Consider the following 21,844-nt stretch of genomic DNA (forward strand, 5'->3'; position numbering starts at 1 on the left):
TAATGTCCAAACATTTATTTCAGCTCAGTTGGTAACGGGTCTAGGTGTAGTGTAGTTCTTGAGGTAATGAGTTTGAATCTCTCAATCTCCTATTATTGCATTTTTTCAAGTCTTTGTTGTATGCTTATCTTTTTTCATGCTACTTAATTTTGAGTTCCAAGTTCTATGTATATTATACTCGTTCTGTTTTACAAATAGTGTCATTTTAGAGTTTTATTAAAGAGTATCACTTTAGAGTTTTATTTTTGCTTCACAAATATTGTCATTTACATTTTCAAAGCATCATTTTATATTTCAAATGCATATTTTATATTAGATTTCCTAGTTTTACCATTAAATTAACTCACTAAACAATTATTAAATAAAGGTATATATGTATATTTTAATGTTTTCTTAATTTGTGTGAAATGTGTTAAAGTGACACTCTTTGTAAAACAGAATTGTGAAACAGAAGGAGTAATACAAATATAGTTTATCATTAGTTCTAGAATAAGATTAGTTTCAAGATAAAATGATAATACAAAAGGATGATAATACTAATCTCAAATAAAATTTTAACATGGTACCTACATTTTTTTTCTGATTTGGCAGCAACAAATTACTTCATTTTTTTCGACATAAGTGATATTTGAATATTTATACTTATATGCTTAAATAATTTTGTTGTAAAATAAGATTTTGTGCACGAGATATGTCGAATCAATTTAAATTTAATTACAATTAAGAACTAAGTATAGATTTACCATTGTTATTTTTAATGTCATTGAAACTAAAAACATGATTTCCTACTCTCTCTCTCCAAATCTAAAATTTGGATTCAAACTTGAAAAAAATATACAAATTTAAATTTGTATAACCTGTTTGACTTGAATAACCTATTAAACTTGAATGCTATCATGGTCTACAATTATTGTCTCAATTGTATGGTTTACGAAGCAATAGCAAGAAGATCCCATAACACCATTTCAGCTAAAGTAAATAGTTAAAAATGAATCATAACGAAAGCTAAAAAGTAAAAACATTGTGATTTGTGTAACAATCGCTGGTATGATTTTTCAAATTCTTTTAATTACTTTTATTTCCATCACTAGCATTTTGTCTCTTTCACTGGTATTTTTATTGTATAATGAATCCACTTGATAAAACATAAAACAGAAGTTTCATTTTTCAGGTAATAGGTTAATTTTATATATAAAATATTTATCCTTTTATATTTACAAATTCCAAATCATTGTTATGAACCATCATTATCCATGCTTATTGTTTATTACTTATAGCCATACTTATTTATTGTTTGTAGAAAACAGTGTACCCTAACATTAAAAGGAATCTAATATAGAATTCAATGGGAAAAAGGGACCAAATTAGTAAGAGAAATAAAAATCCACCAAAGAATTCATCAAAAGAAAAGCTACCATTTTGGTCATAATTATATGAACAAATATAGCCATACTCATTAAATATTTTAGGGGAAAATAAATCAGTCAACCAATCAAATTAAGAAAATAAAAAGAATCCAAAGAAAAAAAATGATCAAATTGGTTAAAAAGTATATAAATTCCAGCACAGAATTCACAAGAAAAGCTTGGATCATAGTAAGACTAGAAAATATAAGCTACAAAGTGACTACAGTATATCCATTCTTCGAATCCCAGATGTCAACGATCTAAACCGTCCATTTCAAATCACAGGAAAGATTAACCTCTAAGAATCGTAGTGTACGCTAGGTCATAACACAGAGAACCATTTAACCCCCTTTCAAATAAAAGTAAATAGTAGTATTCCACAAGAAAAATAAAAATTTTAATTTAATTATTTTACCTTCTTTTTTTTTTCCTCATAATCATTTTGTCTCTTTCCCCGCTCTCTCGCTCTCGCCGCCGTCTGCGTAACGGTCTCCGGCCGCATTACGCCGATCATTCTGTTCCCTCCGCCGACGTTTCGATACCGTTTCCGCCGAAGTCTATCTTGAAGTGTTCCGATTCGATTCACTTTCCGAAACTTTTTTCTTTTCTTCAGAAGGTATTATTAATTTGTTCATTCGGTTGGAGCTCAGTTTCGTCTTGTTAGAGAATGTGTTTTGTTTTATCAATGGCGATCGATTTGAAACTCTTCTTCATCAATCTTCACTTCCTTGTTTTTAGTTTTCTGTATCAGATGCTGCTTTAGTTAGTAGTCGGTTGGTTTGCAATCGATTTCAAAATTTGTGCATCTTCTCTTAGATTCGTAGCTTCGATTTTTCAAAATCCGAATTCGAATGTCGAGTGCTCTGAGATTTTTGAAACAAAATCGAATCCAAATCTTGTTCACTTGAATAACCACATTTGAGTTTGCTCTAGTCATCTCGTTGCCGACACTAATCTCATTTTACCAGTAAGGACTAAGAAGAGTAGATTTCATACAGTAATGTACATTCGTTCATAGGATTCAGATTTAATGATTTCTCGTGCTTCGATATGTGTGGTTGGTTGAGAGCATTAGATGATCCAGCTATATGAGTTTTGTAAAAAGTTATGTATGCCTTAGCTGGAGAAATTACATAGTAGGGTTCCGTTCATTGATTGATTCTCTCTTGTTATGAGTATTGATTCTTGTTAGTTGAAATAGTATTATTACTCACGCATCTTTTGTTGTGTGTTCTTCATATAATTTGCGTGGCTTGATGATTATATTTTTGTTGTTCCTTTTTATCAGGTGTGCACAATGATTGGATCGTTTCTAACAAGAGGGCTTGTGTATGAACTCTGATCTCTTTCATTTGAGGTTTCATAAGTATTACTACTTAATCAATGAATTCTGTGAATTTGTATTTTTGACTTTTCGTTTGTTGGCAGAATGGTATTTGGATATGCGTATCCTGCTTATGAATGCTACAAAGCGGTTGAGAAGAATAAGCCTGAGATGCAACAGCTTCGGTTCTGGTGCCAATATTGGTTTGTGATGATTGGCTTTCTCATCTGTTTCTTTTCTTGAGCTTCTGCTTTGACTTTTCTTTTGTTGTAAAGTTTGGTTTTCTTTTCAAACTTGTTGCAGGATTTTGGTGGCTGCTTTGACCATTTTTGAAAGAGTTGGCGATGCTTTTGCTTCCTGGTTGGTGTTATTGATATAGGAATGCTTTCAGATGAATAGAGATATATGATGTACTTACTTTGTTTCTGTCATGTTTTCATAAAGGGTTCCGCTATACAGTGAAGCAAAGCTGGCATTTTTCATATATCTTTGGTTCCCCAAGACCAGAGTGAGTAAACTCTAGTGGTAGCTAAAAGAGAGTCAGTTAGTAGTAGTACCGGTGTATATGATCCATTTGAGCTCAGTCTCACTGTTCTTTTCTTTTCTTTTCACAGGGAACTACATACGTTTACGATTCCTTCTTTAGACCATATGTTGCGAAGCATGAAAATGAAATTGACCGTAACTTGATTGAGCTAAGGACCAAAGCTGGAGATATGGCAGTTATATACTGCAGAAAAGCAGTGTCCTATGGACAAACAAGAATCACAGAAATCCTGCAGTTTGTAGCTCTACAATCAACACCAAAACCTCAGCCTAAGGTAATCATATGATGCACTTTAAAAATACCAAGAGCAGCCAAGCATGTCTATCTGCTTTTCATCTTCTTCTATATGCTCGCTAGAAGATCATTAAATATGTTTCTCCTTGTACAATAGTGATAATGTTGATGAGTGTTTCTTGATTCATTAGGTAAAGAAGCAGGCAGAAGAGGAGGAACAGAAACAACCGGATCTTAAGACGACGAGCCAAGCAGCTTCCAATCCTCAAGCGCGTCTGCAATCAAAGAAACCACAGCTTCTAACCAAAGAACCTATATCATCAACAAAGCCTCTTTCATCCTCCCCGCGTAAGCAGCTGCAACAACAACAACAACAACAAACAGAGATCAAAGAAGCAAAAGCAAGCGTGTCGCAAACCAAACTCACTACTCTATCTCCACCAGGACCACCACCATCGCCCTCAACCGCCACGAAACCAAACTCTGATCCGCCGCAGCCATTGTCAACAGAGGAAGAGAAAGCGGCACCGATTGTTGCAGCCTCACCACAACCAGCGTCTGCGATTCAGCGAGCGTCTTCTGCGAAAGAGACGATAATGGAGGAAACACTAAGGGTCACTCGCGGGAGTCTGAGGAAAGCTCGTTCAACGGGAGTACCGCGCTAAATAAGCAAACACACAAGTTCACAACTCTTACCTTTTATAATGGTTTTTTTTCTAAAACAGGAATAATCGATTCTATTAAACGGTGTTATTTGTCGTTTTAGTTCGATGTAAATTTTTCAGACTTCAGACTTATATTGGATCTTGCTCTGTTCGTTTGATGTAGAATTTTCAGAGTCTTCAGACTGAGGAGGGAAAAAAAAAACGATTCCAATGCCAGGCTTTGTACCTGGATTTCACCAGAGAAATTAACTTACTTGAGTGCTACAGTGGATCTGTTATCAAATAATATACTTAATTGTTTCTATAAACGTTCGTTGACTGGACCCGTTACGTTTGGGCTAATTCTCTTGATTGTTGATTGCTAGGCCCATATAACATACAAACAGGCCTACCGCTGACGCAAGTGATAAAAATTACATTTTGGGTAAATTACGTTAACTACATTTTGGGTAAATTACGTTAACTATGTTATAAAAATTATAATTATAAGAAATGCCAAGCATGAGAAAAATTTTAAATAAGGAAATTATCAAAATTATCCATAAGACCATAACTGATGTGAAAATGCCTTTTAATATCTGAATGCGTCCTTACTATGTCAAATTTTAGGGGCTTTGAACAAATATTTGTTGTATTATTCACATTTTGACTTCAGGTTTGATGTTTCACAAATATCGTAAAAAGTCGACATCCGTTTTGTCTAGAGATGTTTTGTATGTTTTATATTTGACCAGTATCCTCCTTATGACTTCGTCACTTTCATACTTGTATATATATAGAATACATTATTTAGAATAATGTACGTATTTGACAAATTATACATTTCGATTTTTTTTTCCTCTTTAAAAAGAAAAGAGTAGCTACTTATTAATGACGTCAAAGTGAATGCGTCATGCTGAAGAGTGAAGGCCTCAATAATGGTGGTGTGAGTGGTATAGGTTGAGTGCGTGGCGTGGCGGCTGCATCTCTAATAAAATAATTAATGTTGTTGCTAAAGATATACATATATCGTAGTGACTAGTGCGTAGTAGTAGTAACACATGGCCCCCATTAGTTATCCACCGTTGGATTCGAAGATAAGATGATACTTTGAAGCATTTCTATTGGGAGATTCTTACTAAAAATACAAAATAAAGTACAAAATAGTATTTATTTATTAAAAAATTATGAGAATTTTATGGAAGAATTTCTCATTTGAGATATCTTTTTGAAAAACTATATTTTCTACTCAAAACATTGACATATTCACTTTATTTTTTACAAATTATAAAATTAAACTATCTGTATACCAATTAAATAGTTTATATATTATATATATATATTTATTTTCCTATAAATTATAAAATAAAATAATCTAAATATTAAAGCTACATTATGCCGAAGTTTGTACATCTTTCATTGCAAGCGGTAAGAAAAAAAAGAAAAGATTCCTTCTCGCGTCTTTCTCGTGATCCCGACTATAACTATCCAACTTTTAGTTTTTCATTTCTTTTGTACAAGCACTCTTCGGTGGAAACAAGAAAGCAAAAAACATGAGCGACCCTAGTGGCCAATCTTCAACAACGACTGTCGGTGGAAACAGCGGCGGCAGCGGAAGTAACGGTGGAGGTGGAGGTGGAAGTGGCGGCTCCTTTGGGAATCAGCCGCAGAGATCAAAGGTGAGGAAGCAAGTGTGGGCTGGAGTTCTCGGCATCTCTTCCTCCACCAATACTTAGTATATATCTCTTTAGTTCCACCGGAAAATAACATGTGTCTCTAATGAAAAATGGTGGTGGTAATTAATAATTATGCTTGAATCTTGATCATCGTTCGTGTTAAGTGTTAACTATGTCTGAATGACAAGGATATCACTAGATCATCTTCATCGTCATTTGTTATAAGATTTTGAAATATATATATTTTGTTTCCTTTAACTTCTGTAAATTAAAGGATTTAATCCCAAAACGTGAATATTGTGTGTAGAAACAATTAGGGTTTCTCGTTCAAATCAATACAGAGCGATATCATCATAAGAAATCTGAATGCGAGTCAAGTAGGCTAGATCGCTTGCATATAATTTTGTGACACATTTGTCGGTAAGGTATAGTCTGAAGAATGAGCATTAATTAAATAAAATGATAATTTTTAAATATTAATTCAAGTAATAGAAATATTCTATGGTGTGTGTATTGAATGGTATACAATCCACCGCTATAATTGTTCTTATCCATCGTCAACAAATATTTTACATATATTACCTCCTCAACTATTTCTCAAAAATTATTAACTACACGAGTCATTAATTTATTGTTTTAATTACAATCATTTCTCACGTTACAAAAAAAAAAAAAAAAAAAAAAAATCAATATATGTACTACAAATTTACCGTAAAGAGTGGTTTAAGGATTTGAACGGAAAGGATTTTCAATTTACTACAACAAGGTGTCTTCAAGTTCCAGTATTCAACTAAATACAATTTCTGTTTCATTTAGGCCTTATCCGTATTGAAATAAAATGATACGATAAGTAAGTTTTAGTGTCACCATCTCGACTTAAATAGATACCTACCTAAATTTTTGTTTTGTAGATGTTTAGACCATTAGAAACATATTGGGATGTGTTATGTTATCTATATGAGCAGATCAACCGACTTCTAGGTTCTCGAATTAACAAACCCCGACCGGTTGTGTTACTAGATATATTTTTTTTCTATACACCAACACATTAAACCAATTGACTTTTAAATTACAGTAGTTAGTCGTAATAATTTGAGAGAAATGATAAAGTAATTAAACTTAATTATGATTATCCAGGTGTTGTTATATCTTTAAGTAGAAGACATAATCATAACTGTGTTTAATTATACCAACCAAGTATAAGTTATATAACTAGAGCCCCTCATCCTATAATCATTTCACCAAAAGCCTATGCACTTCTTTGGAAAAAAACATACTCAAATTTAAAATCAAACTCTTGTTTTTTGTTTTTGTTTTGGCTCAACTTCAAATTTATAATCAAACTCTTGTTTTGTTCTCTAGGCGATTATAATCATTTTTTTCTTTTATTTTGAATTGATAGTTACGGAATGGTCTGAACTACTAGTTCAAAGCCAAGTGTACAATGTATCTGAAGCAGGACCACAGCTTATTTTCAAACACCATGATAATAGTACTTACTAGCTAGAGAGTACAATTTAGCTTTTTAATTTTGCCTTATATAATCAGCTCATGATTAACCGTTGATCAATTCTCGGCAAATATGTTTCCTCATTGTCAACGAAAGCTCGGTCTCATTCCATGTGATAACATAAGCTACTTCTAATTTTTTTTCTATATTAGTCAAAATTCAATTTAAGATTTAGGTTCATAATAACCTTTGGACATTAATATATATATACAAAAAATTGGTCAAACTGTTTTCCCTTTTCTTGAATCCTTCAATCCATATGATATACTATTTATTGTACTAATAATAAATAAATATAGATTTATGAACCAAACACAAATAGTTTAGCTGATTGAACTCAACTGAATCACTTATGCTTTTTGGAAAAAAAATTTCATGTATATACAAATCTATCCTGAAGATGAAAGCTGACTAATCCATGCAGCCAATTCTATATCCAAAAGTTTCATAGAAGAAGAAAAGTTCACTTTGCCGAAGACAGAGGAAGCCCATACAAATGATTTGTTCACATGCAACATCATACACTTAATCTCTCAACTCACTTTTTCACTAACGTTTATACTAATCCTTCAAATTTTAATATTTCAATATTTAACAACCCTTTCAATTCATTCAAAAAGGAAAAAAAAAGAAAAAAATATATAGATTATGAAAAGCTCCTAAACAACCCTTTACAATGTGTATAAATAAGTCTATAAAAACGAGCATCACAATCAAACAAAACACATGCAAGACAGGCTATAATAAACTTTATAATATACTCCCCAAAACTATGCAAAAGCCATTTGAGAGAGCTCCTCCTAACACACACTCGCACTCATTCACCATTCATATAAACGAACCATTTAACCATCATCATTACTTAGCCCGTCATCATAACCACAATAATAAGAGCTTCACAGGTTTATCTTCGTCCATGAAGCTCTTCTCCAAATTCCGCAAGATTTTCATGAGGATAGTCTTCTTTCCTTCCTCCTCCTCCTCCGCCACCGTGCGTCCTCACAAAACCGCTGACTCCAGCAATGGTTGTGAGAGGTTAGAGACGCCGAAGATATCTTGCAGTAATTCGTACTACTCCTCACACTCTCACTACAGTGAAGCTATCTCAGATTGTATAGACTATTTAAATAAGTCTCATCAAGAAAATGAAGACCGGATTGTTCATCATCACGAAGGTTTTTATGTTTAGTCAAAACACAATGATGATTTCGTGTCTCTTTTTCCTTTTCTTCTTCTACATAACTCAAATTTTCTTCTCTTAAGCTCGTGTTCGTGTTATCAACTATTTGAGCCTTTTCATCATCTATTTTTCAACTATATATTAACTATGGAAGTTGAAGCTGCTAAGCTGGTTTTAGTTGATAGTTCTTGTAGCATAATGTTTACGGACGTACGAATTGTCTGTGTGTATGTGACACAATAGTTCTATATATAGACGTATAGTCCCATACAAACCTCTCATAACTTGTTTGATCCCATTACGACGAAAAGAGTTCAAGTCGATAAACATATACAAAATTTGGAGAGGATATCTAATTTTTGTTTATAATGTGTAAAATAAATTAGGAAGTAAAAAGAGCTCCATTAGTTGCCATTTGCAAGGTCTTATTCTTACAGTGAACTCAGGGATCAAGCAACCTCTGACCGTATTAAGAGTCTAAACCGTCTATGCATGGAAATCTCGAGTGTCGAGTTCAATTAACAAAACGGACATCACACTTATTCCTGTCTTCTAAACATATATATTAAAGAACATCATGGCGTACTTTTATGATCATCACAGTTTTGATGTTCTGCATGTTTCCAACCAATTTTTCAAAACGGCAGGTTTCTATAATTCTTTTTCCCAGTGGGCCAAAAGTTGGAACTGTAGGCGTTGTTTGTGAATTGTGAAGTCATATGATCGTCGAGTAAAAACGTCATCACAAACGAGATCCGAGCTAACATTATTTTGGAAAGCTAATTCTAATTAATGCTTCTTTGCTATCAAAAACTTTTAAGTATCTCAAAAATCTCTAATCATTAAACCTCCACAGGCTCAAGCAACCCATTCCGAAAAGCTTCTTACACCACACCAGATGGGAGACGAAGAACGAGCTGTCCACCCATTAAACTGTTCCCAAAAACAGAAACATTCTATTAGAATAACATTCCAACACCAACAATGTGGCAATTATACATAATGGGTGGAGTATTTAAAGGCCACAGTAAAAATGTATTTACCTCTGAACATAGTAATAGCAAAAATCTGCGAGAATGAAGGTTTGAACGATTTCAGAGAGGAGGACCATTACAGGCCACAATCCAGACCCTAATGCAGTCAGTAACCGCCCTTGCGTATCCAACACCTACGCGCATTTAAATCATTTTTTGAGAAAAGAGTACAAAAAGGAGAAAATATGAGCTTACAATGTGTGGTATGTCAAGAATAAAAACTCTATAACCTGAAGGATCCAGTGTGCACAACTCAAGAACCTAGCAATTCCCAGAGCAAACACGTAATGTGCTGTAAATGGTTCCACAATCTGAGAAAAGAAAAAAACATAACATTCGAGAAAGATTCAGACTCAGCCCTTTGGTAACAAAAAAACTTAAAGTTTTAGTATCGAGTACCTTAGTGTTCTGCATGACCCTTAATTGAGGAAGAACTGAAACAGCTTCAAGATAGACACAGAATGCCCAAGAAATCCTGTTTATGATGTGGTGGCGTGTTGATGGATGAATAAAGAAAGATATAACAGCACATGGGATTACCTGAACCAAGATAGAAAAAAAGCTCTCAGAACGAATACATCGATCGGTATCAAGAATCTCAATAACGATCAGTAAACAAGTTGAAAAACTCTGTTCTTGATAAAAGCTTAGGTAAAGCGCGAGTATTTGATACAACTAAATAAGTCCAAAAATGTGATTTCAAAGCTTAAATGTCAAATAGTGACATCTATAAACAAAAATTGAACTCATACATAGAGAGATAGAGTCAAAATGAAAAAAAGCCTTTACTCTAGAGCATTGCACTGAGCTGAAACCAGACTTCTCTCTCTCTCTCTAATAGTAACATTCTTCTACCACACAAGTTTTAACACTCAAAACACATGGAAAACTATACAAAAGTGATGAAACAGAGAGTTTGGTAAACTTACGACAAAGTAGATAGCAAAATTGTCTTTGTCTTCCATATAAGTGGGTCTAAGCTTGAAACGAATCATATAAATGACCCAAAGAGTGGTCACCAAAGTAGCTGAATCAAGTAATGTGTGAAGATCAAACTCCATCACAAAGCTACAATACAATCTCACAGCCAGAAACAAAGCCGTTAGCTCCTGCGTCTTGAGAGATATCCCTATTGAAATTTCAAAAATGTCACAGATCATTTTAAAAAACAAAAGATTTAAAAAACACGACAGCATCCCAATCTCCATAATCAAATCCCTAAAAACCTATAGAACCCAGAAATTTCCATGATTTGAAAGTTATATAAAGTACCAGCGCAAGTCTTCTCCTTTGTGAGCTTGTAGATAAGAACACCGATACCAAGGGCATGAACAGCCTCAGAAGCGATGAAAAGGTTGTCGTGTTCATGGACAATCACCCTGAGGAAAACAAGCACCGCCATTGCCGTAACCACAGCAAGAAAAGCCTTCACCTTTGGCGGCTGCCGGCGAATCCACGCCATCACGGACTGAATCTGACTCTTCTCCGCCTTCATCCTTCGATTCACAACAACAACTCTCTCTCTCTCTCTCTCTCTCTCAGATCACAAGTGTTGTGATTAAGGATTGATTATCACACAACCTTCGTATTGAATTTGGGAATGAATGAATCTGTAGATTTCTTAACGCAACCATACAACAATTGCCAATGCCATTACTTTCGCGAGGAGGACACGTGGAAGCTGTTAGGTGTGAGAGACTGATAGTTTCTTGGTTCTGTTTTTTTTTTTGCAAAAGGTCATAACTTTTCTATACTTGTCTGATCGATGCATCTGACATCTACAATTACACTAAACCGGTTCGGTTTTTAATCACGAAGTCACAAATTCATGCTCCGGTTTATTCAATTGGTAGAAGAACGAGCCCACTAAAGGCCCATTGAAGAGCCGTGTGTGGCTGTAAAGTTTAAAACTTTAAACGCTCCGAATCGATTAAACAATCTTTCTCTCTCTCTCTCTGTTTTTTTTTTTTTTTTTTTTGGTATTGCAACTCTCATAACGGTCTTATCTCTCTCTCTAAAATCACTCTCTCTCTCTACAACTCTGTTGTGCTTCTTTGAATTGGTATTGGAACTTGGGTATTACCGAGATGGAAGTTAAATCGGTGACTGGAGAATCTTCGGAACGGGAAAACTGGGATATAATATTCAAGAGTTTGGTCAAGATTATACAGACGAAGCAAGACCAGGTCGAAGCGCTTCTCAAAGATATGAAGATGATTGAAAGTTCTATCAAGACTAAGTGCGAGAATTGGGTAATTGATGTTCGAAATTACGAAGATCAACTCTCTCTGGTAAAAACCCCCTTTTTGATTCCTGATTTCCGATAAAGTTAGGGTTTTTTGTTTAGGGTTTCGCATCTCTGCTTAACAATTTTGAAGTTTAATGTACTTTAATTGGTCTGAAAATTTTCTCATTGTTACAGATGAGGAAAGAAATTGAAGCGACGAAGAAGAGGCAGTCGCTTGAGACCTCTAAATGCAATCTCTTGTGCGGATTAAAGGACAGCGATCGTTCTCTTTGCAATTTGAAGTTGGGTAAGTGACTGTTTTGGTAAAGATTTTATAATCAAGTCCGCTCCTTTTGTTTCCTACGGACTAATAGTAATTAATAAAAAGTTTCAATCTTTTTGTTTCATGGAAATTGCAGAACAGACGATGGATGAGTTAAAGGACTTTAAGGCTTGGTTTGATTTCCTCACTCTGAATACAACAAATGTAAGTCAAAGTTTTAAATTTTGTAAGCTCTTATAGACTTTTTTTGGTTTCAGGAACTCATACAAATCCTTCTTTCTTTATGTGTATATGCAGGATGAAAGTGGCAGCTCAGAAGGTTCGGCTATTAAGTCACTGGAGGCAAAAATCAGAAAACTGAAGCTTGAGTATGAGAAGCTTGCTGCTGAAAAGAAATGTGTGGTATCTGATCTTATACGAGAAAATGGGTTTGCGTGGGAACAGTTCGAACGTATCCACAGTGGATCTACTGTAAAGTTAAAGACAAAAGATGATGAGATCGCTCAAGCAAATTCGAAATTTTCTAGTCTTATATCTTATCAAGAGCAGCTTCAGTCAGCTAATCAAGAGAAGGATGAGACTATCTCAAGGTTAAAGGCTAAGATGGCTGAAATGGAGACGAGTTCTACTAAGAAAGATGAGGAGATCTCTAAACTCTCACGGGATCTGGAGTCTTTGAAGAAGTCTCGTGGTTTTACACCGGTTTTAACACGATGCACAAAACCTGAAAAGCGTAGCAATGGAAGCACGGTGGGATCTCATATAACTGCTAAGAAAGAGAAGTCTGCTGCATCATCATCTAATGAAAAGGTAGTTCATAAATTTGAATATGCTTGTGGTGTCTGTGTTATTAAATACTTGGGAGTAGAGAGAACAGAAGGTATTATATACATTATTTGATTTACTTTGGGATTTTTTTTGATCAGGTAAGCAAAAACTCAAAGAGGAAAAGAGTGAACACGACAACGGTCTCAGTTTCAGAAGTCCCAAAGCTGTTCACTTCGACTTTTAGACTTCCCAAGTTGAAGTCTCCATCTTCTGGAGCCTTATAGATTATCTTTTCATTAGGGAACTTAGGTTGTTTATCTATTTGTAGTTAGGATCAATCTCCTGGTGTATATTTTGCAACTGACCACACCCATTAGCTTATTAAAAAGTTCTTGAGAATTATTCCCCTACCCCCCGGCATTGATTTAGTTAGGAAACTCATAAGCAGCTGTCTTTATTTTCTCTATATTATTGTGTCTTGAAGCTTAATCAGAGGAGGAGGCAGCAATGGCAGAACATTTGGCAATGCAACAAAGATTTCAAGCGGCCTTGAAGAAGTGTGATTTCCCGGTTTTATTTTGATTGTAGCTGATAGTTTCTTTCTCTTTGTATGACTTTGATATTTTGAATAAAGATCATATGGCTTCTTCTTCTTCTCTTGGTTTATATATTGTTTGTAGAGAGCCACTGAGTGTGTGAAAGTGAGCTTTCACTTTCACCTTCACACCAAATCAAATCCATCTCATTCGGTTCAGAAGAGACTTGAACCAAACCGAAGTCAGAAATAGAAATTTTGGTCCGGTTCAATGAAATGTGAAATTTTAGCATTTTGGTATAGAAGATGAAACGACACCGTCCCAAGCATCCTTTTATTTTTGGATTAGGGCACAATTGACGGAGGAGGAACACAGCCGTTGGTTTCTTCTTCTTCTCAGATCTCCCCAAATTTTTTTTCCAGTAAAGGTTTCAAATTTTTGTTTGATTGAAGAAGATGCCATCGGCGGACTCGAAAGCTATGAATAAAGAGGAGACTGAGGAAGACAATAAGAGCTTGAGTTCTCTTGTGAAGAAGAAACCCACGAACGCCAACAATGCTGGTTCGAAGAAATTGAAGAAGGAAGACGATGATGATGACAAACCCATCAGATTATCTTCATCTGGATCTCGTTCAAAGCCGCCAGTGAAGAAGAAGGAGGAGATTGATGATGAAGACGATGAGAAGATTCATGTTACTAAGAGGAATTCCTCTGTTGCTGTCTCAAAGGTTCGATTTTTATTTATCTTTCTCTCTCTCTCTCTCTCTCTGTTTGCATATAAATTAAGAGAATGGTGAGAAATTTGATGTAGCATTGTGTTGATGATGAGTCTCTACCTATCTCTGGTTTTAGGAGAAGAAGAAAACAGAGAAAGAAGAAGAAACAAAGAAAAAGAGAGAAAGGAAAGTATATGATTTGCCTGGTCAGAAGAGAGACCAACCTGAAGAGGTAGCTTTTTGGGCTGCTCTCTCTCTTTCTCTTGACTTTTAGATTTATTGGCCAATTCGTTTGAAGTTTTTCTCTTGTTTTTTTCTTTTGCAATTCTGCAGAGAGATCCACTTCGGATTTTCTACGAGTCACTTTACAAGCAAATTCCCACTAGCGACATGGCTCAGATTTGGTGAGCTCTTATATTCCTTTGTCTCCCCTGCAACTTAAAAAATGTTTACACATATGTATTGTTTTGGTAATGTATCTGATCATTTGTCTTTGATCACTCCGTGTGTAAGCTGAGTCCTACACCAAGTTGATTTATTCCTTTGGGACATAATGCATACTTGTGTTTGATTTTTGATGGTCTCTTGTGTTTAGTGACACGGTTTTAAGCTCACATGAATCTTGAACATCATAAAGAGACTGACATTGTTTGTAAGAAAGGAGAGTCCTTTTTAAACCAATCACACAAAGCATTTTTATATCTGTGATGGTTATTATGTGGGTTTGTTCATCATTTGATTTTAGCTTGCTCTGATTATTTGAAACCGTTTTGTGTTTATGATCACAGGTTGATGGAGTCTGGTTTGCTTCCAGCGGAAAAAGCAAAGAAAGTTCTTGAGAAGAAACTGCAAAAGGGTGGAAAGTTCAGTTCTCCTACAAAATCTGCAGCTTCTACTCCGAGAAGCAACAACAAATCAGTGCCCGTGAAGGAGGCAAAAAAATCACCTTCTGAAGCATTGTCAGACAAAAAGAAGGGAACTGTTTCGAAACCAGCCACGAAGAAGAGGAAGAAGAACTCCGATGATGTTAGTGATGACGACTCAGATGATGATTTTGTGGCTAGCAGGGTCTCTAAAAAACCTAGAGCCAAGTAGTTGGAGTTATAAGACTGAATTTGTAATCGGTTATTAGTGACTCAATTTGTAGAATCCTTAAAGGGGACGAATTCTTTAAGAGTAATGGAAGAGTTGGCAGATTGTTTCTGATCTTATTGCACTAACTTGATACATGCACACTTGTCCTGCGTTCTAGAATCATATGGGTGTTGTCTGATTATTAAGCAAAATAGAAAAAAACTAAGAGGTAGCCCCTGGCTTAGAACATGCATGATGGTGGCTCTTTTGTAAACCCCATGATTCTGACTTAGTGGAAAAGCCATGGAACTGATCTTTGAGGCACTTTGCCTTGGAGCTTCAGTCTTCGATAGGACTCTCTGATATGGCAAGGTCTAATAGGTCTTATTAACAAAACTTTTATAAAAACTTCTTCAATTTTAAAAAAGTTTCATAAACTAAAATAGCAAATATATGATACCCCAAAAAAATGGAAACTCAAACTTTCTTTATAACAATTTTACCAACAAGTAACAAAACAAAACACATTAAAATAAATTCCCATTTTTTGAGCGTCTTACAATCAAATTTTAAAAGATAGATAATCAAAGAGTCGTTTCTTTTAGTATAGATGTTTTGATTTGATCACTGATGGATCAAGTCTAATAAGCTTCCTCACCTTCAACTTCTTCATCCTCATATACTTCTTCATCCTCATCAGCTGTAGCGTCTTGGTACTGTTGGTATTCAGCGACCAAATCATTCATATTGCTCTCAGCTTCCGTAAACTCCATTTCGTCCATACCTTCTCCTGTGTACCAATGCAGAAACGCTTTACGCCTGAACATAGCCGTGAACTGCTCGCTCACTCTCCTGAACATTTCTTGGATCGACGTCGAGTTACCAACAAAGGTCGCCGCCATTTTGAGTCCCTTTGGTGGGATGTCACAGACGCTGGACTTCACGTTGTTTGGGATCCACTCAACGAAGTAAGATGAGTTCTTGTTTTGTATGTTAATGATTTGCTCATCCACTTCTTTTGTGCTCATCTGTCCTCTGAATATAGCCGAGGCTGTGAGGTAACGTCCGTGACGTGGATCAGCTGCACACATCATGTTCTTGGAGTCCCACATTTGTTGAGTCAGCTCAGGGACTGTGAGTGAGATGTATTGTTGTGAGCCACGTGAAGTGAGCGGCGCGAAACCCACCATGAAGAAATGGAGACGTGGGAATGGGATTAGGTTCACAGCGAGTTTCCTGAGGTCAGAGTTTAGCTGTCCAGGGAACCTTAAGGAGCAAGTCACACCACTCATTGTTGCAGAGATCAAATGGTTCAAGTCTCCAACTACAACATCATGCACAATATGAAGATTTAGTTTTAAACACATTTTGAAAATATCAAGATTGAGTTTTAAATACATTTTGGGTTAGTGGGATAAGAAGGATTCAATGGTACTTACAGCTAGGAGTGCTGAGTTTGAGGGTACGGAAGCAGATGTCGTAGAGAGCTTCATTGTCGAGGACCATGCATTCATCAGCGTTCTCAACAAGCTGGTGGACAGAGAGAGTTGCATTGTAAGGCTCAACGACTGTGTCAGAGACTTTTGGAGATGGGAAAACAGAGAACGTGAGCATCATTCTGTCTGGATACTCCTCTCGGATCTTTGATATCAACAGAGTTCCCATTCCAGATCCTGTGCCTCCTCCCAGCGAGTGGCACACCTGAAACCCTGTAATATATTGCAGCCCCATGATTCAAACAATGATTCCATGATGAATGCAGAACCAAAAGTGTTCATATATAGAATGCTTGAGCAAATTAAACAACATCCATCTGATCACTAGTCTAATTGCTAACTAAAATCAACTAAGACATAACGTTTCTATCCACTAAAGAAAACAAAGTATATATCATCACTCTCCGCAAAACAAATGTTTGATGCAGTAGTGACTAGTCATTAGTCATAGACTCATAGCTATATTTGAAGTTAAATAAACAATGTATGAACGCATCACGTAAGTACTGACCATACGTGACATAAAAACTTAAAAAGAAACCACAAAATTCCAAGAAACTAATTTGTAGTAGGACCATTGCATCTTTTTATCCTGCAATCACGGTGCCTTGAAAATGTTGTGATCACGACATCAGAATAATACAATACCATATCTCAACAGCTTTATATGATAAAACTTCATTAAAAAATAAAAAATCTTGAATAGTAGTATACAAAACAGCTTGGCCCTACCAATAATAAGTGACAACATCCCACTCCACAGAAACATAGCACTTGCAGTTCAATTATTTTTGCTGTCCTCACTTGCAATTACATTAAACGAGACGATTTGATAGATCGAATTATTGAAGAAGAACCCACATGCACACAATTCAATAATGTGGGACAAAATTTAACGAGATTATCAAAGTAACAAAACAAAACGAATCAAAAATAACAAAGATTGAAAATGAATTTAATTGTTGTGTATAAGTATAACTCTTACTAATCCGTGATCTATTTATTGAACTCGTGACTACAATTCTATACTAAGTAGATATCATACTATTTTACATGAAGAGATCGATGAATACTACATTAAATCCAAATGATGTCATAACTATACGGATCATGATGTACTGTAAATTTCAAAACAAGATATATACGTACCTTGAAGGCAGTCGCAGTTCTCAGCTTCTTTACGAACAACATCAAGAACAGAATCAATAAGTTCAGCACCTTCAGTATAATGACCTTTAGCCCAATTGTTACCAGCACCAGACTGGCCAAAGACGAAATTATCAGGACGAAAGATCTGACCAAACGGTCCGGATCTGATACTATCCATAGTACCAGGCTCAAGATCCATGAGAACAGCACGAGGAACGTATCTTCCACCAGAAGCTTCGTTGTAGTAAACATTGATACGTTCAAGCTGGAGATCTGCTGTGTCTCCGCTGTAACGTCCGGTGGCATCGATGCCGTGCTCGTCACAGATGACTTCCCAGAACTTGGAACCAATCTGGTTTCCACATTGGCCACCTTGAATGTGAAGGATCTCTCTCATTGTGTTAGTGTGTGTGTGTGTGTGGGGCGGTTCACAAGTCACAAGATCAAGAGAGATGGTGAGGAATATGTAAGATGGGGAGTGGGGAGTGACAGCTATATAACTGTCTCTGTTTGACACTTCCCTCGCTAGAGATTTTTATTCTCTGTTTCTCACCCCACCTAACTCTTTCATTTATAATTGTCATTTTCTTTACATTTTTTTTTTTTTTTTGACATTATATCCTTTACATCTTTTTTTCTTATTTACTTGAGATTTGCTGAAATAAGTTGTTTGACAGAGAGAACGTCATATTCTTCTCGCCAGATTTATGGCCAACCATAATTGAAATCTCTTTTGTAAAAACGAACCATGACTCACAATCATATATATATCTTTCATTCAAAAAATACTTACTTTCAGAAAGAAAAAAATGGGATCGAATCGGTAATGATATATGTTTAACATAATTGCCAAAAGAAAAGGTTGACATAATTTGAGATATTTCTTATTCAGTGTTTCCACTAGCAAGGATTGAAAAACTTATTAGAGCATGCATGTGCATATATTGCCAATATGTTGTTGTCTATACCACATGGATAAATTTTTATATTGCCAATATGTTTAAACAAAAACAAAATTTGTAATATTTGTTTTTTCCCCAGTTGTTGAGGGACATCAGCGTAATGGGAACATGTTATGCAAAAAAATTGTGTTTATTAAAATACTTTAATTTTGTGATTAATATAGTAAACTCTTTATTTTTTTATATCTAGAAAGAAAAAACAAGTAGTGAAAAAAAAACAAAAAATTGTGTAAGGCTTTTCAATTTTAGAATTCGAGTCCATTTAAAAAAGAAATGGGCTTAAAGTTGAGCCCAATAACTAAGGAAACGCCGACGTATTAGTTTTTAAAAAAACCCTAGAGTTCGCTTCATCGTCCCTATATAAAAGCAAAACCTAGTTTACCACAAACAACATCGCCGGGATATCAAACTTTTTCTTTCCTCCTCGTGATCTTGTGTTTTTATTTTGCAAAAGAAAAGGATTTTTGTTTTGTTTTGATTTGATGCGAAGAAGATAAAAATTCAAGTGATGAGATTTGATCTAAAATTCTCACGACGGTCGTCTGAGGCCTTTTGTGGCCGATTGATGTACCGATCACTCCTCTCTGATGAAATCTTTCTTCATTCTCAAAATCTCTTTTTAAAAAAAAAGTTTTTAAACCGATGTTTTCATTGATTTTATAGGTTAATTAGGTTTTGTTTAAATATTTTTAATATCGAGAAAAGAGACTTGTCGAATTGGTTTTGGTATGTTATTAATCGTAGATATAACCCTTTGATGACACTTAAGGAGATGTCCTAAGCATTGGAGAACAACAAAAGTATAATAATTGACCAATTGATGAGAAAATGTTCTATCACGGACTGAACTTCTAATTTGATTAACGTAATTCAAGATGGTGAAATTGAATGTTAGTATTAGTTCTCACTGAATTGGATTTTGATTAAGGCTTCAGAAGATTTGTGAAAAGAAATTATGAAAATCTCATTACATTGTTATATGGTACAGTAACATGGTACAATAGGCTCGGTAGTCGGTAGCTTCAGCACACACCCTAAACACAATCATCTGCGTGACAAACATGTGGTCCGCACGTGCATGTACATATTTACATGTGTGCGTCCGGTTCGTAATATTTATTTGCGTTATCCACTTGTTTTAACATGCCTCCTCGATAATACAGTTTGATTGATTACGACGACGATAAGTTTGAACTAAATATTTAATATGAATTGTAAAGAAAACAGTTAAGATATGAAATTGCATGTAAAATTTGGATTAAAAGGCAATAATCTTATAACACCAACCTTGTATGTAGTTAAAACTATATAACACCGTAACTGATATGACAATCATCAAGGTAATCAACTAATCATCATATTCGTTGAGCACAACGTTCTACACCACTCGCAACTTATCCCCAGAACTCTCCTCGTTGACGCTTTTTCAACGGCAATCTCGTGTTTTTCAAATTAGACTATTTTGGTCTTCCGAATGCTTTAAGATAATATGACAGAAAATTAAATCTAATATATTAAAGGAGAAATCGAAAGTGCTCACAACCAATCTCGCAAAAATTAACGTCGTTTACTCTGAATGAAATTACCCTTAAAAATATTCCGGACAAGTTTTTCTTCTCTATTTAGGTTGTTGAAACGCACCACATTCATCCTCAGACTTAAGATTATTAATTTGCCATTAATGAGATTTAAAACTAGACCTTTTTACCCTTTTCTAAGTTTTAATTTTAAAAAAAAATTAAAAAACGAAAATTAAAAAAAAAACGAAATTTGTTTTACAAAATCGGAAATCTAATATATTTACACAATATTTCTTTTTTAAAAAATGGAAGATAAATATTAGAATATATTACGAATATTTGTTTAAAGAAAATTTCTATTTTTTAAAATTAAAATGGTAAAGATAATTATAACGATTTACCTTCTAAGCTATATATATAGAGGCTCAGCCAAAACAGTAGAAGTTGGATTTATTAAGCTAAACATATATTTTGAGAATATAATATTTCTTTTGTATTATTTTGGTTATAATGAATCAACTTTACTATTGTATGATTTTGATTTTTTTTTTCATGTTGATGTACTATCCATATGCTTTGGTGCTTTGCATGATTAATTTTTATGCTACTATAATTTTTAATTATTATGTTGAATCATATCAAAAGTTTTACTCATTTTGTACTATTTGGTTGTGTTTTAGGTGTACCTGCCATGGACCATTGATGTTTTTTTGTATATCAAAAACAAGATTGGACGAACAAGTTGATGAAGCAAGCAAAAAAATCAAATTGGTAAAGTATTTTTAATAATTGTATTTATTTGTTTTTTTATGTAGTGGTGATTGTTATTCAATTTTGTTCTCTTGGTTAAACATGATCATATTTTTATTCCATGATTTTTTATTCTACAAGCAAATAAGCAAAGAAAACTTTTGATAATTTTATATGATTCATCCGATTCTAATATTTATGCTTTTTTTTGTAGTGGTTGTTTGGAAAGCAAGATCAAGCAATCATAGACTTTGTCTATGGATTCTCCATCTTTAAAAAATATAGGTTGTATTATTTTCTATTTTTTTATAGTTTAGTAATTTGAAATAAAATTTTATATGCAACCTAATACATATTTTTTTTGTTTCAGTTGAATTCATGGATGATCATTGATCATAATTGTGGATCTACAAAACTGAATATAATGAAATTCAGGTATTAATTTTTGCTAATCTGAATCTTTATTTATTTTTAAATAATATTGTTGGTAATGTTTTTTTTGTAATAATTATAGTTGCAGAAAAATTATGGTGGATTCATAACAAATTTATGGTAATTTTCTAAAAACTTGGATTTCTTTCTGTTTACAAATAGATTTAAATTATAATTCTATTTATATGTAACCTATTACATAATTTTTTTTGTTTCAGTTGAATTCATGGATGATCACTGATCATAATTGTGGATCTACAAAATTGAATATAATAAAATTCAGGTATTAATTTTTGCTAGCCCGAATCCTTATTTTTTTAAAATAATATTGTTGCTAATATTTTTTGTAATGATTATAGTTGCACAAAAATTATGG

At 34.4% G+C, this 21,844-nt stretch overlaps 6 protein-coding genes and 1 non-coding gene across 8 annotated transcripts; 5 read left to right on the top strand and 2 right to left on the bottom strand.

Moving 5' to 3' along the window:
* The first annotated feature begins 13 nt into the window (after positions 1 to 13).
* LOC104740693 (HVA22-like protein h) lies at positions 14 to 4,341 on the top strand. 2 transcript variants are annotated; one of them, XM_010461373.3, is made up of 7 exons: positions 14 to 2,022; positions 2,695 to 2,735; positions 2,835 to 2,933; positions 3,034 to 3,090; positions 3,175 to 3,238; positions 3,345 to 3,551; positions 3,703 to 4,341. In XM_010461373.3, exons 2-7 carry the CDS (start codon positions 2,704 to 2,706, stop codon positions 4,174 to 4,176), a joined length of 933 nt encoding a protein of 310 aa, XP_010459675.1. In that variant the 5' UTR covers positions 14 to 2,022; positions 2,695 to 2,703; the 3' UTR covers positions 4,177 to 4,341. The 2 variants fall into 2 exon arrangements, with proteins under 2 accessions (XP_010459675.1, XP_010459676.1); XM_010461374.3 differs by having other exon boundaries at positions 15 to 63.
* A 1,244-nt stretch (positions 4,342 to 5,585) lies between these two features.
* Positions 5,586 to 6,089, top strand: LOC109128900 (uncharacterized). Its single transcript, XM_019236118.2, has one exon. It carries the CDS (start codon positions 5,709 to 5,711, stop codon positions 5,889 to 5,891), a length of 183 nt encoding a protein of 60 aa, XP_019091663.2. The 5' UTR covers positions 5,586 to 5,708; the 3' UTR covers positions 5,892 to 6,089.
* Positions 6,090 to 9,220: 3,131 nt separating this feature from the next.
* On the bottom strand, positions 9,221 to 11,050 carry LOC104740694 (uncharacterized). The gene is made up of 6 exons (XM_010461375.3): positions 10,828 to 11,050; positions 10,485 to 10,684; positions 9,955 to 10,095; positions 9,786 to 9,866; positions 9,565 to 9,689; positions 9,221 to 9,454 (listed from the first exon to the last, which is right to left on the bottom strand). The coding sequence occupies exons 1-6, from the start codon at positions 11,048 to 11,050 to the stop codon at positions 9,406 to 9,408; spliced, it is 819 nt and encodes a 272-aa protein (XP_010459677.2). The 3' UTR covers positions 9,221 to 9,405.
* Positions 11,051 to 11,284: 234 nt separating this feature from the next.
* On the top strand, positions 11,285 to 13,485 carry LOC104740695 (uncharacterized). The gene is made up of 5 exons (XM_010461376.3): positions 11,285 to 11,846; positions 11,978 to 12,089; positions 12,202 to 12,269; positions 12,363 to 12,875; positions 12,992 to 13,485. The coding sequence occupies exons 1-5, from the start codon at positions 11,643 to 11,645 to the stop codon at positions 13,115 to 13,117; spliced, it is 1,023 nt and encodes a 340-aa protein (XP_010459678.2). The 5' UTR covers positions 11,285 to 11,642; the 3' UTR covers positions 13,118 to 13,485.
* A 143-nt stretch (positions 13,486 to 13,628) lies between these two features.
* On the top strand, positions 13,629 to 15,289 carry LOC104740696 (uncharacterized). Its single transcript, XM_010461377.3, has 4 exons — positions 13,629 to 14,097; positions 14,222 to 14,317; positions 14,419 to 14,489; positions 14,874 to 15,289. Exons 1-4 carry the CDS (start codon positions 13,825 to 13,827, stop codon positions 15,178 to 15,180), a joined length of 747 nt encoding a protein of 248 aa, XP_010459679.1. The 5' UTR covers positions 13,629 to 13,824; the 3' UTR covers positions 15,181 to 15,289.
* Positions 15,290 to 15,627: 338 nt separating this feature from the next.
* Positions 15,628 to 18,462, bottom strand: LOC104740697 (tubulin beta-5 chain). The gene is made up of 3 exons (XM_010461378.3): positions 17,805 to 18,462; positions 16,599 to 16,868; positions 15,628 to 16,483 (listed from the first exon to the last, which is right to left on the bottom strand). The coding sequence occupies exons 1-3, from the start codon at positions 18,199 to 18,201 to the stop codon at positions 15,801 to 15,803; spliced, it is 1,350 nt and encodes a 449-aa protein (XP_010459680.1). The 5' UTR covers positions 18,202 to 18,462; the 3' UTR covers positions 15,628 to 15,800.
* An 802-nt stretch (positions 18,463 to 19,264) lies between these two features.
* On the top strand, positions 19,265 to 19,359 carry LOC147927969 (small nucleolar RNA Z161/Z228). Its single transcript, XR_015581206.1, has one exon. It is a non-coding gene; the product is annotated as a small nucleolar RNA Z161/Z228 (small nucleolar RNA).
* The last annotated feature ends 2,485 nt before the right edge of the window (positions 19,360 to 21,844 follow it).

Source organism: Camelina sativa, chromosome 14, assembly GCF_030686135.1.
Source record: "Camelina sativa cultivar CO46 ecotype springtype chromosome 14, ASM3068613v1".
NCBI classification, from domain to species: Eukaryota; Viridiplantae; Streptophyta; class Magnoliopsida; order Brassicales; family Brassicaceae; genus Camelina; species Camelina sativa.